Source organism: Heterocephalus glaber, unplaced genomic scaffold (assembly GCF_053883595.1).
Source record: "Heterocephalus glaber isolate CG9 unplaced genomic scaffold, H.glaber_assembly_v1.0 deba00001465, whole genome shotgun sequence".
In the NCBI taxonomy this organism is placed as follows: Eukaryota; Metazoa; Chordata; class Mammalia; order Rodentia; family Bathyergidae; genus Heterocephalus; species Heterocephalus glaber.
The window spans coordinates 19,665,132-19,679,957 of record NW_028258312.1 but is presented as its reverse complement, the minus strand read 5'-3'; the positions used below and the strand labels follow the sequence as shown (position 1 = coordinate 19,679,957).

Below are 14,826 nucleotides of genomic sequence, written 5' to 3'. Positions count from 1 at the left end.
CATCCTTTGTTTTTTCAAGATAATAAATATAGACATAGCATGGGATTATAATGTGAAAACCTTTGCCTGGCCTGACCGTGGGGTGCCCCATCAGCACCTCTTGCTCAGACGTACAAACTGCCTTGGTTCTCCACATCCTCTGTTGCTGAAAGCTGAAGAACCATACAGATGGAGAAATCATACTGCCTCCAAAGGAATCATAGAATATGCTTGTCTTGAACAAAAAGTTACTATGGTCAAATAATAAATGCACTATATATCAAAAAAAATGACCAACAGTTTATTCCATCAGTTTGTTAAATAAATGTGCCAAAGAATCACAAAATATTTTTCACATCTTTGTAACATATGTTAAAAAGAAAAACATAATGTAATGTAAAAATTTAATTAAAATTAAATTTTTGTGATAGAACACTTCCTAAAAGTTAAAAAAAAATCTGCATTACATAATTTTTCTCCTTAACTTCCTTCAAGGAAGTTGGAATTTACTCCAAGTATATTAAGTTTGACAGAAACTAATGGTTAATGGTTTACAATAGAAACTTTTGCAATGAAAAGGTATGGTAAACTATTACAAACAACAGATTCAGCAAACCCAGTATCAATAAAAGTTTTAAAACATCTTTAAAAGTATTTTAAGTATCTATAAAGCACTTCACTTATAAATAGTAAATCTCTCTTACCTGGAATGTTATATAAGAAGTCCCATAATTGTTCTTCTTCCATGTAACTCACAAAAACATTTCCAAATATTTCTGGAGAATAATTACAATGGTACAGTACTGTAAAGATGGCTTCTATCAGGCTGGATCCTTGGGTCAGCTTATTTTCTGTGTCAGAAATTTGTTCTTAAAAAAATGATTTAGTAAGATAGGCATTAGTGAACATGATTGCACTCTAATAGCTTACCCTAGTAGTATAATGCTGTGAAATGTATTAGACTAATGTTTGCATAATAAGAGAAATATCACATTCTTTCAAATGAATTGTCCATCTAACTCATTATTTATTCTGAGAACCCAGACATATTTATAAAAGAGTAAAATAAAAAATGTGAGAAAGACCACAGTAATATCACTTCAAAGGGCAATGCTAGTTTCTTTGCATGGCAGGATTCTTTTTTCTCTTAAGAAAAACTTTTTATTTGTTTGTATATTTGTTTTTTTTAAATATTATAAACATTTATTCTAGAGATTGTTTTTAAAAATTCAGAAAACTAAAATTGTGTCATGAGAAAAATAACATTTACAGTGTTCTCATAATTATGCTATCAATTCTGCAAAAACATTTATGATTGTTTCTCAAACTCATTCACACTATCATTATAGGATGAAGAGATTTCTCTCTCAACTGGTTCCCTGATAAATCAATATAAGGAATTTTACAAAACTAGGGCTATTTTAGTTACCCTTTTCAGCCCTTTTCTGGCTCCACTGTGGCTTCTTTAAAAGTCAATAATCAATAATGCAAAATAGGAAGAAAAGGTCCAAAGGTGTAGAGGTAGTGGGAGGGGCAGGGGAAAGGAAAGAAGGAAAAGGAAAAATGCTGAAAAATGGAAAAAATGGAAATAAAGTCTTTGTAAATAGGGAAGGGTGGAGGGGTGAAGGGAGGGCTAGGAATGGGAAAAAAATAAGAACCAAGATGCATCATGTAAAGGTACCAGTTTCCAATGAGAAATGTAATTGTGTTGTATACCTAAAATGTACCAATAAAAGAATTTAAGTAAAAAAAAAAAAGTCAATATTCAGAAGTTCCTACACTATTGCATCTATAGGATGGATTAAAAGGTAAAATAATAATTGCTATTTTGTTTGTATAATAAGCATCATCATAATAAGCAAAAAATATTTATTGAATTAATTAGATCAATTCATATCGTGTATTTTAAATATCTTGTATAAAGACAACCCAGAGTCATGGAAGGAGTACATTTGTTTGTTCTTGTGCACTTGGAAGCCCATCAGCTTTATGTTTCTTCTCAATAATTTTATTTCCGCAATTTGATTTTAATGATGTAGAGGAGCTCAGGATTATCTAAAAGCTAAAAATTTGCACCAAAGATTTTATGCAAGAAGGCACTTATTAGTTTTGGTTCCTAATAGTTATTTCAAACACGTTATTTTCCTTCAGCTACTCAGACCCCATGCACCTCCCTTGTGGCTACTCTATTCTTTCCTGCTCTACCTACACCACCCCCTCCAGGTTATTCAGTTTGGGCTGACTTCATTACTTAAGGTGTGCACACAACCAGGGCATGGTGTATTACAGCCTGACACCTCCCCTCATCATGATCCATTCCAGGATGGACAGGAAACCATGGAGAACCTCCTTTGGGAGTTTTGCTAGAATAATTGATAGAGCAGTGTTCTCTTTTTACTAAGTTTGCTGAGCTGGTAGAAAGTAGGCTGGAAGTTGCTGATGGCATTTTGGAAACAACTTGACTAAGAATAGATCTGATACAGTAAGAAGCAGAACCAAGAGATGGAGAGAAGATTGCTGATGAGATGACATGAAATGAGGAATCAACCCTGCCTACTGATTTCAGTTAGCTGAGCTGATAAATTTCCCTTTTTGGTTAAACCATGCTAATTTGGATTTCTCTCACTTGCATTTTGTAATCTATGAACAAGTGTAAAATGTAAAGTAGAAGAATTTCTAATTCAGGAGCTCATAATTGCATCTTTTTTATCCAGATACTCTCTGCAATTCTCTCTACCTTCTCCAATTCAAATTACATACAATGATCAGTTATCCTTCATGTCATCCTTATGCTTAAGCCTGTCCATTACTTCGCTTTATTAAAAATTCCTTAGCCTAATGATAAATTCCACTACCTTTTTGAAATTATGTTCCAATCCCCAAACATCTATACCACCTACAAGTGTTTATTTGCTGTCCCCTGCCCCCTTTCTCTCTCCCCTATGCAATGTCTAGAATGCCAGCCTGAGACATTCCACTCCAGTGAAATTCCCATGATTTAACCTATTAAGTGATCGATTGACTGCTTACTATGTGTCACACATTATACTAGATACTACAGCCTTCACCTTCCTGGGACTCACTCACTGTGAGTATATGTTTGCTGGGGGAGGTGATGACAGGTAAGTAAACAATCATGACAGCAATATAAGGATAAATTGAGTGACCATACATCTGCTTTCCCTCGGGGAGTCCTGAATTTTGTCTGTTGTCCTGGCATAAGTCCTTTTTCACTCTTAAAAGTGTATGTATTAGTTTTCCTGTCGCTGGACATAATGTACAAAACCTCTAATTTAAATGAGAAGGGCTTTAATTTAGCTCATGGTTTTAGGGGATTCAGTCCATGGTCAGCTGGCTCCAAGGCAGGGACATCATGAGAAAGGTTGTGGCAGAAAAGATGCTTAGCTTGCTTAGCTCTTCGTGGCCAAGAAGTAGAGCAAGGGAACAGCACCCAAGAGGAAGGAGCCAAGAACCACATAGAGTACCCAAGGTCACACCTCGGTGACCCACTCAGACATACCCCAAACCGTGCTCCACCAATCCTCAGTTGGATCTCAAAGTCAGTCAAGTTGACACTTCACCCTAATCACCTTAGTCTGGATGATAAATTAATCTATCATGTAATCTGAGTGTTTTAAATATAAGGCACTGTGGAAATACAGAGAATGATGTTAGACATTTTTTCCGGGAACACAGAAAAGATCATGTCTCAGCGAAGTCTTTGAGAAGTGGTTTATCAGCATGACAAGGTTGGGATGAGAGAACTTTGCAGGAAGACAGAGTTGGTATAATGCTAAGAAGACAGGCAGCTGCTGGAAGTGTTGTTGAAGACACTGCGGTGAGACAGGAGGGAGATGAACCAAGACAACTGACAGCATGAATAATCTGAGGCACAGAGAATCACTCAGTGAGAATGCACATTGGGAAAGGGGTGGAGAGGGAGAATAGCTTAATAAAATGATAAATATTATAACTTCTGCTACTCTATAAACATGCCTAGATACTTCAATGCAGTTTTATTTTCTATTTTTTGTCCCTTTGCCTTACACTAAAAGAGTCTATTTCTGTTTATTTGCCTTTCCTTTGCCTTAGACTAAAAGAAGAGTCTATTTCTGTTTATTTGCCTCAGGGATTTCTGCTACTTGTAAAGCACAAGTAGACTAAAATCAGTTGCCTTCCTAGACTTAAGAAAGAAAAGAAGCTGTATCTATTGAATAGTTATTTGCTTGAACTACATAAAGCAGCCATTCCTATAGGCCAAAAAATCAGAACACTGCCACTACCATGTGATTCCCAGGGGAGTCATATGTGTCCTGGCAGGAAGTAGCCAGACTGGTCTTTGCCCTGTCCCCCCTCACAGCAGTTAGGATACTTCTTCAGAGGGAGGATATTGCAGATAGTTAAATTAATTAGATATCTTGTAGGCAGTTAGACAGGGCCAGCCCACAAGGAGCCAACATGGAGGGCAGTGAAGACACATTCACTGAAGGCCAGCATTGTAATGGGAGAGAAACTACCACACCCATCAGGATGAATAGCAGTGACTGATATTCTAAACAGGTGTCAATCACCTGGGTGGGGGCCAAGGTCTTCACCCAGCCTCTGCAGGAGATATCCCTGACCCACCCTTACTGAAAACCCTTGTACACTTGCTACCTGACTTGCTTCCCCATTTGACCCGCATTTAATCAATATTACCTGGGTGACTGTACTTGTAATCTTATTGGTTGTTCATGGTTTTGCTCCACCTCACGCCCACCTTGTAAATTTCCATTGGGTCCTATAGTTTTGTCCCACTTTGTACCCACCTCACCACATGGCTTTGTTGTATAAAACACTTTTGAGAAGTGGGGTGAGTGGGTGTTAGGTATTTCAGAGCCTCCACAGAGCAAGCTCCCTCCTCTCCTTTCCCCTTGCCCCACTCTGGCCACAGGGAACAGGGAACTTCCACATAACTAAGGCTTGACCTCCCTTTGTTAGTGACTCTCTGCCTCGTTAAGGTCTTTCTGCCCCACCGGTTTCATGGTCAGATGTTCCAGTAAGATAGGGGCTTCCCTAAAGTGGTGACTCCACCCTCCCCAAACCTGTTGCTACATACCCCAGCTCCAATCACCCACCCCCACCAATGGACTAGTGCTCTCTCATCTGCAAGATCCCTATATAAGCTTTATTGGGGCTGCAGTCTGCAGCCTGCCGGGCTGACTCACAGAATGGAGACCAGCAACTGCATGGGCTGAGCTGGAAGCTTATATTGCCCCCTTCTTCGGCAACCCTTTCCATGGGCAACCCACTTTCCGGTCCCCCTTCTGTCTCTCTTAGGCAGAAGCTTTCTTTCTCCCAATAAATTTTTCCTACTCTTAAAAAAAAAAAGAATTTGGATGGCTCAGAAAGAAGAGGTGGGGAGGCTGGGGAGACAAACACCTAGCTGGCAAGGAAGAGCACCTGCCTTCTTGCTGAACACACTGAGAAGCCACGTCTGGGTGAAGCACGGGGGAAGTCAGATCCCAACACTTAGAAACATCTAGAATCTGCTGAGGTCACTCTCCAGCCAGGTCTTACTAGATGACCAACAAGGTTCCTATTTATTTGTTTATTTATTTATCTTTGAGACAGAGCCTCAGTAAGTTGTTAAATTGGCCAAGCTGGGCTCAAACTTGCGATCCTCCTAACTCAGCCTCCCAGAGTGCTAGGATACAGGCGAGTACCACTATGCCCGGATTATGATGTACATGTTTATGCATATCAATTGTCTTTAAATATCTTCTAACAGAACCCAGAATAGTGCTACCTGATTAATGTTATAAAACTAAAGCAGGAAAAAAGAAGGAAGGGAGAATGAAATAGATCTCTTACATATTTTTTGGTAATGTTTTGTGTGTTTTTTTTTTGGTTCAGGGGATGAACTTGGGTCCTTGCGCTTGCACAGCAGGGGGCGAAACCACTGAGCTAAATCCCCGGCCTTTTTTGGTAATGTTTTGAATGATCTAGAGTTCCATTCTGATCATACCATTGAAAGTTTTCTGTTGTCCCAACTCTCATCCTCCACATAGTCACTGAATGCCTTTTCACTGACTCTTCTGAAGTTCTTTTTTCTCTTGACTTCTACCTGGCCACACTCACTTGGTTTCAGGGTGCATTAATAGCATATCTTTTCTGGTAAGCTCTTCCTCTCTATTACCGAGAACTTGGCCTGCAAAGGACCAGATCTGGGGAAGCATTTGGTCCCTGTCTCAGTGACTGAACTCTGCTCTTGTAGCACAAAAGTGGCATAGACAATGTGAACGCGAAGGCTCAGGACCATACTGGGAAAAAGTGTATTTACTGAAATGGGGTGGGGACATTTGGCATCTGGTAGCTGTCCTGGAACCACTGCATCATTGCCTGCTTCTTGCCTCATGGCTTTACCCCGGCTCAGCAATTCTTGTCCTACAACCTCAAAGACCCCTTCTATGAAGAAGGTTCCAAATGAGCACCCTGTGTCTCCAACCTTGCTCTTTTCTTCCTATAGTGTGCTTTCTCCTCTGTTTCTAACACTATTAATATGGTTTAGGTTTTCTTCATCTTTTGATTTAATCAAAACTCTCCCCATAATCTACATTAAACCTAAATGACTCTGGTTACCTTCTAATATCCTCCATAACTATGCACTTTACTGATCCAGGCTTATTGTTTCTTCTTACCTCCAATATTCAAATTACTTTCTACTCGGAACCTCATTTATCATCTAGTAAGAGCTGGCTGGAGAGTGACTTCAGCAGATTCGAGATATTTCTAAATTCTATACTCCAAAAACCTGGTGAGAACAAGAACCTTTGCCAAAGGCTCATCCACAGTGTTCTGCCTTAGCTTTTAATTTTCTCTTGCTACTGGGATATTCTGGGGCTGTCTTTCATTCTGATAGTCCCTTCTTCTTTTTCAGAAGACTCAGCTCTAGTTTATTATTTTGACCTGCTTCATAAGTTAGTCCTGATGAGGTTCAGCAGACACCAAAATATGGCATTTTGGCATCTAAGAAAACAAGAGAGGCAGCAAGGTCTCTCTGACCCTCTCCTGGGCTTTTCCCCTGAAGGAGACCATAAGGAATTCTGGGACTTTTAAAGTTGGGTATAAATGCCTCACTCCTGATGCCTCCCTGTGCCAGGAGAAAAGTTCTATCCCTGAAGGCACAGAAAAAAACCCAGTGAGGCATACAGGCCTTGCTAGATTCCCACTAGGTTGTGGCTATTAGGTCACACCCCTTTGTCAATCATGCTTCTACGCAACTCTCCACTCTTCATCAAACCTAGGCATAAAACACACAGGTTTCCTTATTGTGGGGGGAGGTCCTCATTTCTGAAGGCTCCTTCATAATGTGAAATTTACATTTATATAAAGTTGTATCCTTTTCTTTTGACAATGTGTCGTCTATTACAGATGACTCAGCTGTGAACCTTGCAATGTTTGAGGAATACAGTATCTTTCCTCCTGCTCCAAATATAATTCCAGCCCTTTTCCTTCTTCTTTCCCTCTGCCTTCTAGACCAGACATTGGTCTTTCTAATAGAAAACCCTCTGGAAGCATTTTTTTGAGGTCTTTAGTAGGGTACAAGGTAAGAATCTATGAACTTTAGCTCATCCTCAAGCATGCATTGTTCATACAAATACATATCATTCGCTTTGGCTCCTTCAATCAATTTTACCCTAAAAGGCAATTTCCCTATTATTCTAACCCCTAACCCAGGCCTGGCCCCTCTTGTTGTCCTCCTTAGTAACATGAGTCATGCTGCTGGCCTCTCCTCACTCCTCACTCTCTCTGACTAAGGAAGGAGGAGTGATTTGTCCCTTGAGTGGTGAGTTTGGGGAGAGGAACTGGGCACCACTGGATCAGCCAGTTGTCTTTCTTCATTTGGGGTCTGCTTGACTGTAGGTGTTTGCATTCTGGCCTGCCCTCACTTTGCTGAGGTAACAAAGTCCTGGGGTTTTCAGCTCTGTTGGTGGTTTAGGGAGTGGGAAGTGGGCCTCTGGGGGAGATTAGAGGGGTGAGGATCATTTCAGTTCTGGCAAGGCACACATTTGGGGTCATATTCCCTGGTCCAGTTTTTATCAGTAAGAAAGCCATAGTAAAGCTGCTACTTTCAATTTCATCTACTTTCTCCTTGTCAATGTTTTATACATTATAAAAGCATATAAGATGTGAAAACATCATCTTTTCGATGACAGTGAAGGGACCCTTTCACTGCATATACTATTTTAAAACTTGAACTTAGTGCTTCAAAAGGATAATGTAAGGCAAGGGACTCAAGGACCAACTCACCAAGAGACGGTGTTCATTGCTCACAGAGATTTATGCCTGCATGGCACACTACTACTTTGCTCTCCAAGGCTTCTACATTTTTACTTTCTACAAGAATGTTGTTAATGCCAATCTCTTGCTGACTCACTGAGGGGTTTGGCAGCAGTGTTGTTGGTAGAGTGTGCCATGAGCTCAGGGATATTGAATAAACCAGACCCTAGCAGCAATCTCCATCAGAAGGGAGGGAATGAAAGACTAGATTTCTATAGAGAGAAAGTGCAAGAATGGAAAACATAGCACCCACAAACATAAAACAAAGACTCAAAACCTAAAACACCAGGCCGATATATTAACACTCAAAAAAACTGATGGAGCATCACATAACAATAATTTCAAGGAAACATTAAATTTGAATGTCACAACCTAGTTCACTCTGAAAAGTAACAAGAATAAAATTGAAATCTGAATTGAAAATCAGTTTAGTAAAATTTCACTTTGTTATATAAAAGGCTAATAATAAGTATAAGGACCTGTCATCTATTTAATCAATTTTCAATTATTAATATACTTCCCCTCCTTTAAGTGGTGTGAGTGAGGGATTTTTTTCCAGCAATAAGGAAAGTGACTTAAGACATGGAGTATTACTGTTGTCTAAGGATTGGGGTCCTTATCTATAAGCAGTGGGCAGCCACTTGAAGTTTTAGCAGGAAGTGACACAATCAGATCTGTATTTGAATACGATCATTCTTGCTGATTGCTGTGAACTTCCCGATGAAATAGTTTATAAATATTCTTCAATAAATCATATCTCCTTCTAAGCCTATACAAGGACAAACTGTTACATACTCAAATTCTCTTGCTTTCTATAGCCACACTTTGCTCAATATCCTTGCTACTCAAGAAAGTGGTCCAAAAACTCGAAGCAGCAGGGCACCTATTGGAAATGCAGAATCTCAAGCCCCAACCCATCCTGAAACAGAATCTGCAGTTTTAACAAGATCCCCGGGTGACATGTGTCTGCAATTTACAAGAAGCCTTGCTGGACACAGTCATACTCCACCACTACCCCAACCCATGGAGACTCTAAGGCCCCGATGACAGCTGTTGCTGGGACTGTAATAATTCTATGGAGCCCGTGGATGTCTCCAGGCTAATCCAGCATCATTCCTAGACAGGATCCTTGACTGAAAAGGACTAGACCCAAACCACACAAGTGATGGGGCTACTGTATCTAATTAGAATAGAGTTTAAGTCTAGTGAAGGAAAAGACCAAACAAATCAGAGTCCTGTAGTGCAGATGTCATTACTACAAATGCAGTGTATGTTACCAGCATTAGGGGAGCTAAGATTACTAAGGAGGAGGATATTTCCACTGTAGGTCATCTCTTCTAAAACAGTCAGAAATGGCACTTTGAAATACACACATACCCACAGAACCCCATTCTGACATAATATGCCTCATATTACCTAAAAGATCAGGAAAATATGACCACAAGATAAGAGAAATCAAATCAATTTATTCATTTTAAATTAACTGTAACTTGGTAGTGGTAGTAGACCTTTAGTTAGAATTTTCTCTACATCTATTTCTTGGTTATAGTTAGGCACTTTTTAACAAGGCTCAAAAGCACAAAAGGCTCTGCCAAAAGTATCGGCTGTAGGGTTCTGTATTGCTCCCTGCATTGTGCATTAAGGCTTTGTGGTGAGCATTCTGTGGCTCTGGTGGGGGCCACGCGGGGCAAGGGTGGAAGCATGTGGAAGCAGCTGCCTGGTTCCAATGCTGCTTTGCAACCGACTAGGCATGTGACTTGATTTCTCCATGTCTCAGTTTCCTCATCCGTAGAGTGAAGATGATAACTGTACTAATTATACAAATCTGTTACAGGGATTTACTGAGTGAACACATTGAAAGCACTCAAAAACAATGCCTGGAACAAGTTAAATATTATGTATCTCCTGGTTTGCTGTTATTATCTTATAGCTGAATATCACCAGAAGCCAAGGTGTTTCACTGGGAGTCATTCTCAGGGCAACAGGCAAAGGAAAGCATGTTCGTCACACTTATTTCAAATATCACTAACAGGAAAGGTCACCTGCTGGCAATTGGGAAATTGCCAAATATTTATTCCTTTGACACCACCTGTAAGAAACCCAGAAGGGTATGGGGACTCAGTAAGGTAATTAATAAAATGTTGGCCCTGAATCTTTAAAATCAGAATCCAAACTAATGCCTTACATTTAAAAGTCTTCTACAAACATCTGTAGTTATGAGTTGTCTTCCTTTTGGACTCAAGATAGCCTGAGTTAAAACCAATAAACTTTATCTTCACAGGTCAACTGAATTGAACCTAAAGAGTGTTGAAGCCATCCACCATTAAAACCACTAAAATCAGTTTTAATAGTGTACCCATTTTCTCAAAATGCTACATATTTTACTAGAAAAGGAAATTGATATCCATGGGAAAAGCTTGATTCATCTTAGAAGCTTGCAGCCTATAATGTATATAATATAAATTAAAATTGTACCATTTGTTAATTTAATTTTGCTATTTTTCTGATCCTCAGGAAGGATAGCCATTTCCTTATGTGTTCTATTGATTCTTTTAAAACAAATAGGAATTCTGCTGGGGATTTAGCTCAGTGGTTCCACAGCCTGCCTCGAAAGTGCAAGGTTCTGAGTTTGATCCCCGGTACCAAGAAAAGAAAAAAGCCAATAAAACAAATAGGAATTCTGATAACTCATTTTCACAGATGAAAACCAAAGCTAAAGACATCACTCTCATTTATGAAATCATTTAAAACTTTATATTATATGGTTATTTACAAGAAAAGGTCTATACCTAACAATTAAATAATTGCTCATTGAACTCTTTAAAAATACTTATAACAAAATATATATTTACTATCTCTGTACTCCTATTCCTCAGCCAATTCAGCAGAAAGTTAAATTTTATGTTATATAAAAATGCATTCCTTATTTTAAAAACTCCCTCATAAAAAGCTAATAATTATGTTGCTTAAAATTTGTAATTCAGAATGTTTTACTGTAATTTTGCTTTCCTAAAAATATGATTAAAATTTTAAATTGCTAAATGATATTCTGAAATACCGTGAGGCTTTTCAATGAAATGAAAATAAAATTTCTGCAACAGATTATAAATTTATTTTTATGTACACAGTAATTTACATCTCAATATAGTTAATAAGATTCCCTGAGTATATTGTTTTTAACTTAAAGTGACAAGAATTCTACTAGAGCTTAATCATTGGTCAATCAATTGATTAGCAAATTCTGTCACTTCATCATCACGGTATTTTAAGTAGCTAGGAAAATTCAATACAGAAAAATACCAGAGCAACCACAGAACCTGATAGCCTTTGTAACAAATGATGGTTGTTTCAGGAGGTTAGCTAAATACACTGCTGTATTCCTTAAGAGCCACAACTGAATCTTTACCCTATGGCACCTTTGATGACTGTAAGTCTCTTCCAAGAAGCATCATGTTACACATACCAAGAGGTGAGCATCATATTTTTGATAAGTAAATGTGGGATTCATTTGTAAGAAAACATAGTTTAATATTTATGAGAATAATTGTTCTTCCTGTATTTAATGATACCAGTATAGTCAAAAGATTTGAGCTCAATTGATTTTCCAGGCTGCTCTACATAACTCTATCAATAGTAGTCAATTTCCCTTATGGGAATATGACTGTGAGTTCTCATGATTATATCAGAGTAATTCTCTCAGTCATGTCAGATACTATCTATATCATGCAGCCATCTTGCCTGAAAGCTCAGAAGGTAAAATCTATGGTTGCTTATGTCCCTTATATAAAATGGTGTAGCTTTTGCATATAGCCTGAACACATCTTCCAATATACATTAAATCATCTCTAGATTACTTATAATACACAGTAACAATGTAAATGCTATGCAAACAGTTGCTGTACTTCTTGCTTAAAGAATAATGGCAACAGAGGACATCTGTACATGTTGAATACAGATGCAATTTTTTCCCAAATACAGCATTTTCCATCTGTGGTAGGTTGAATCCATGGATGTGCAATCTGCAGATTCAGAGGGCCAACTGTATTTATTTTAAACTCCAGTGTCTTTCTTTTCAACATGAAGAAAACCATTGTATGTAGTTCATAAGGTATATGAAAAATCAAATTAGCTCATGAATGTAAAGTGCCTAACATACTGCCTAGTACCTAGTAAGTATCCCAAATGTTTTCACTTGAGAAAATAGTTTCCTTTGAGGAGGAAATAGTTTTCCTTTTAGTTTCCCATTAGGAGGATATAGCTACAATTGAAGCTAAAGATACTGCTTTCAGGTGAACTGTGTGAGATCTGAGGTCCAAAGAGTTCTGTTTGGGGACAGAGGAGCCTCTGATAAAGCACAAGGAGACCTGGGGAGGTGGGATGACCTTCGGCAGCACAGGGTTTCATGGTTTTTAGAGCAATAGGGAAGACACAATATTCTCACAAGAAACGCCTACTCTAAGTGCCTCTTAGGGAACAAACATGAAGGTGTAGAAGGAAGAAGAATATGGGAAACTGGTCCTAAGCAGATGTGAGAAACCAAAGATTACTAGAAATAACTGGACCAGTTGGGACAGAGGAATGCCATGAACCCCATTTTGTGTATCAGCAGGCTGGGAGGGCCTGAATACATAGATCTTTTTTATATTCAAATATAACGACAAAAAGAAAAAGGCAGAGCTTACTAAGGGCAAAGAAGGTACAGGATCCAGAAAGTTCAGGGGAGGAAGAAAACAAGGTGAATAGAGCATTGGAGATCTGGAATGCTGAGTGGCCCTCGCATACTGGTGGAGGCCAAGTTGTCCTGGTAAGGCCTTTACAGTAGAAAAAACTGAAGAGTAAAGAGGTTAGGAGAACATGCGCATGGGGCTTAGGCCCCAGTGGCTGGAAATGGGTGGAGGGTGGTGGGGTGTGCAGAGGGTTCTGGGGCAAAAGTTAGGAAAGCAGTCTGGGATCACATCTGAATAGCTAAATAAAGTTCCTGGATTTGCTCCACCAAATGATGTGGACCTAGAGGGAATGATTTTGATTCAGGAAAACCAAAGTGAAGCTACGGATTGATAAGACTAATCTGGCTTCGTGTGTGTTATAGAAGAGGAGAAATCCATAAAGGTGTAGGGAAATGGTTAGGAGAGTCTTCATAGGTGAAGGAGGACAGCAATGAGTGTAATACACTGGCAGAACATTTCTTACTATTTTCTAAAATAGCATTTATGGGGAAAGAAAGAAAGTCTAATTATGTGGTCTATTATCCTCAATTTTCATGCATAACTTCTCCATGCCTCAATGGAGCTGTAAGCCACAGCTTCCTCATTTATAAGTCGCATAAGCACTCTTTAAGAGACACCATTATTTCCAGTGTTGTGTAATGCAGTCCTTTTCTACCTCTTTACTGTCTAATTCAGGCTTGTGTCTTGGAAATGTAACTGCCATTCTTCTGATTTTCTTAGGCATTGCATACTTGAATATTGATACATTTCTGTATAATGGTGGTTGTGATAGACCAGTGTCATACAAAAATACTGTTTTCCTTCACTTGAAGTCCCTGAAAAAAAATTATTTCAGGTAGGTTGGTAAAGCAATTCAATAGTTTGCCTGCTGCTAGCCCTACAGATTGATACACGCAGTTGGTTTACATCTTTCTGCCAATATTCGAGTAAGAAAAAAATTTCATTGAACTGGAGCAATGACTAGGTTTTCTGAGGACATTCTCATAACTACAAATACTCACTTGAACTCTTCAACAAGATTGTTGATAAAAGACCATCATTACGCAGCAGGGTTTCCAGAAGTAGAGTCCAGTTACAAGTTGGCTGGGATAAGAGCAGTTTCAATTGACCCTCGACTTTCAGTCCTCCAGCGGATGGAGTCCTTTCAAAATGCAAGATAAAGATGGAGTAATGAAGTTAATTTATCTATGAAATTAATAGCCTTAAAGTACAGATGTAATGCTAACTCGGTTAAATGTCAATTCCTCCCAGATTACTCTGAAAATGCTTTCATGCTTACTTACTTTAGGGTTGCTCAGGGAAGGAATTACATTTAATCTCAACTAGCTAAAAGCAAATTAACATTTGGTAGCCTGCCAAATTTAAAACTGATACAAAATAACCGTGCCTATATTTCACAGAACTATGTCTATTTTAGTTTCATAGAGAAAAGAAAAATCATTTATGAATTTATTTCAAATGCATTCATTTGTTCATTCACCAAATGCATAATGGGTGCCTACTATGTGCCATTAAATCCCTTTGCTATTCATGTAAAGAAGTTCCAGTTTCATGTAAAGAAGTTCCAGTGGGTTTTGTCTACTTAATACTTTTCCACATATAATGATTAGTGATGAAAGTAAGAATTCAAAACTTCTGCAAAGAGTCAACTCTAATCTAATTATTTAATAGGTAATGCCTTAACTCACCATGTAATTATCAGAACCACTACCAACAGTCATACTGCTGCCTACCTGGGTAATCATCTCATCAAGAAAAAAAAATTTCAAGATAAATAAGCTTCTTACAAAATTATCAT

General features: G+C 38.6%; 1 protein-coding gene across 9 annotated transcripts in view; it reads right to left on the bottom strand.

Moving 5' to 3' along the window:
- The window catches only part of Kiaa0825 (KIAA0825 ortholog), a 382,237-nt gene that overhangs the window by 235,967 nt on the left and 131,444 nt on the right, over nucleotides 1-14,826 (bottom strand). For all 9 annotated transcript variants that reach the window (XM_087180707.1, XM_087180706.1, XM_013071110.3 and 6 more), the window contains 2 exons: nucleotides 14,030-14,169; nucleotides 684-848 (listed from right to left, as the gene is read on the bottom strand). In XM_087180707.1, the coding sequence (XP_087036833.1) occupies nucleotides 684-848; nucleotides 14,030-14,169 (305 nt within the window). The remainder of the gene's footprint in view (nucleotides 1-683; nucleotides 849-14,029; nucleotides 14,170-14,826) is intronic.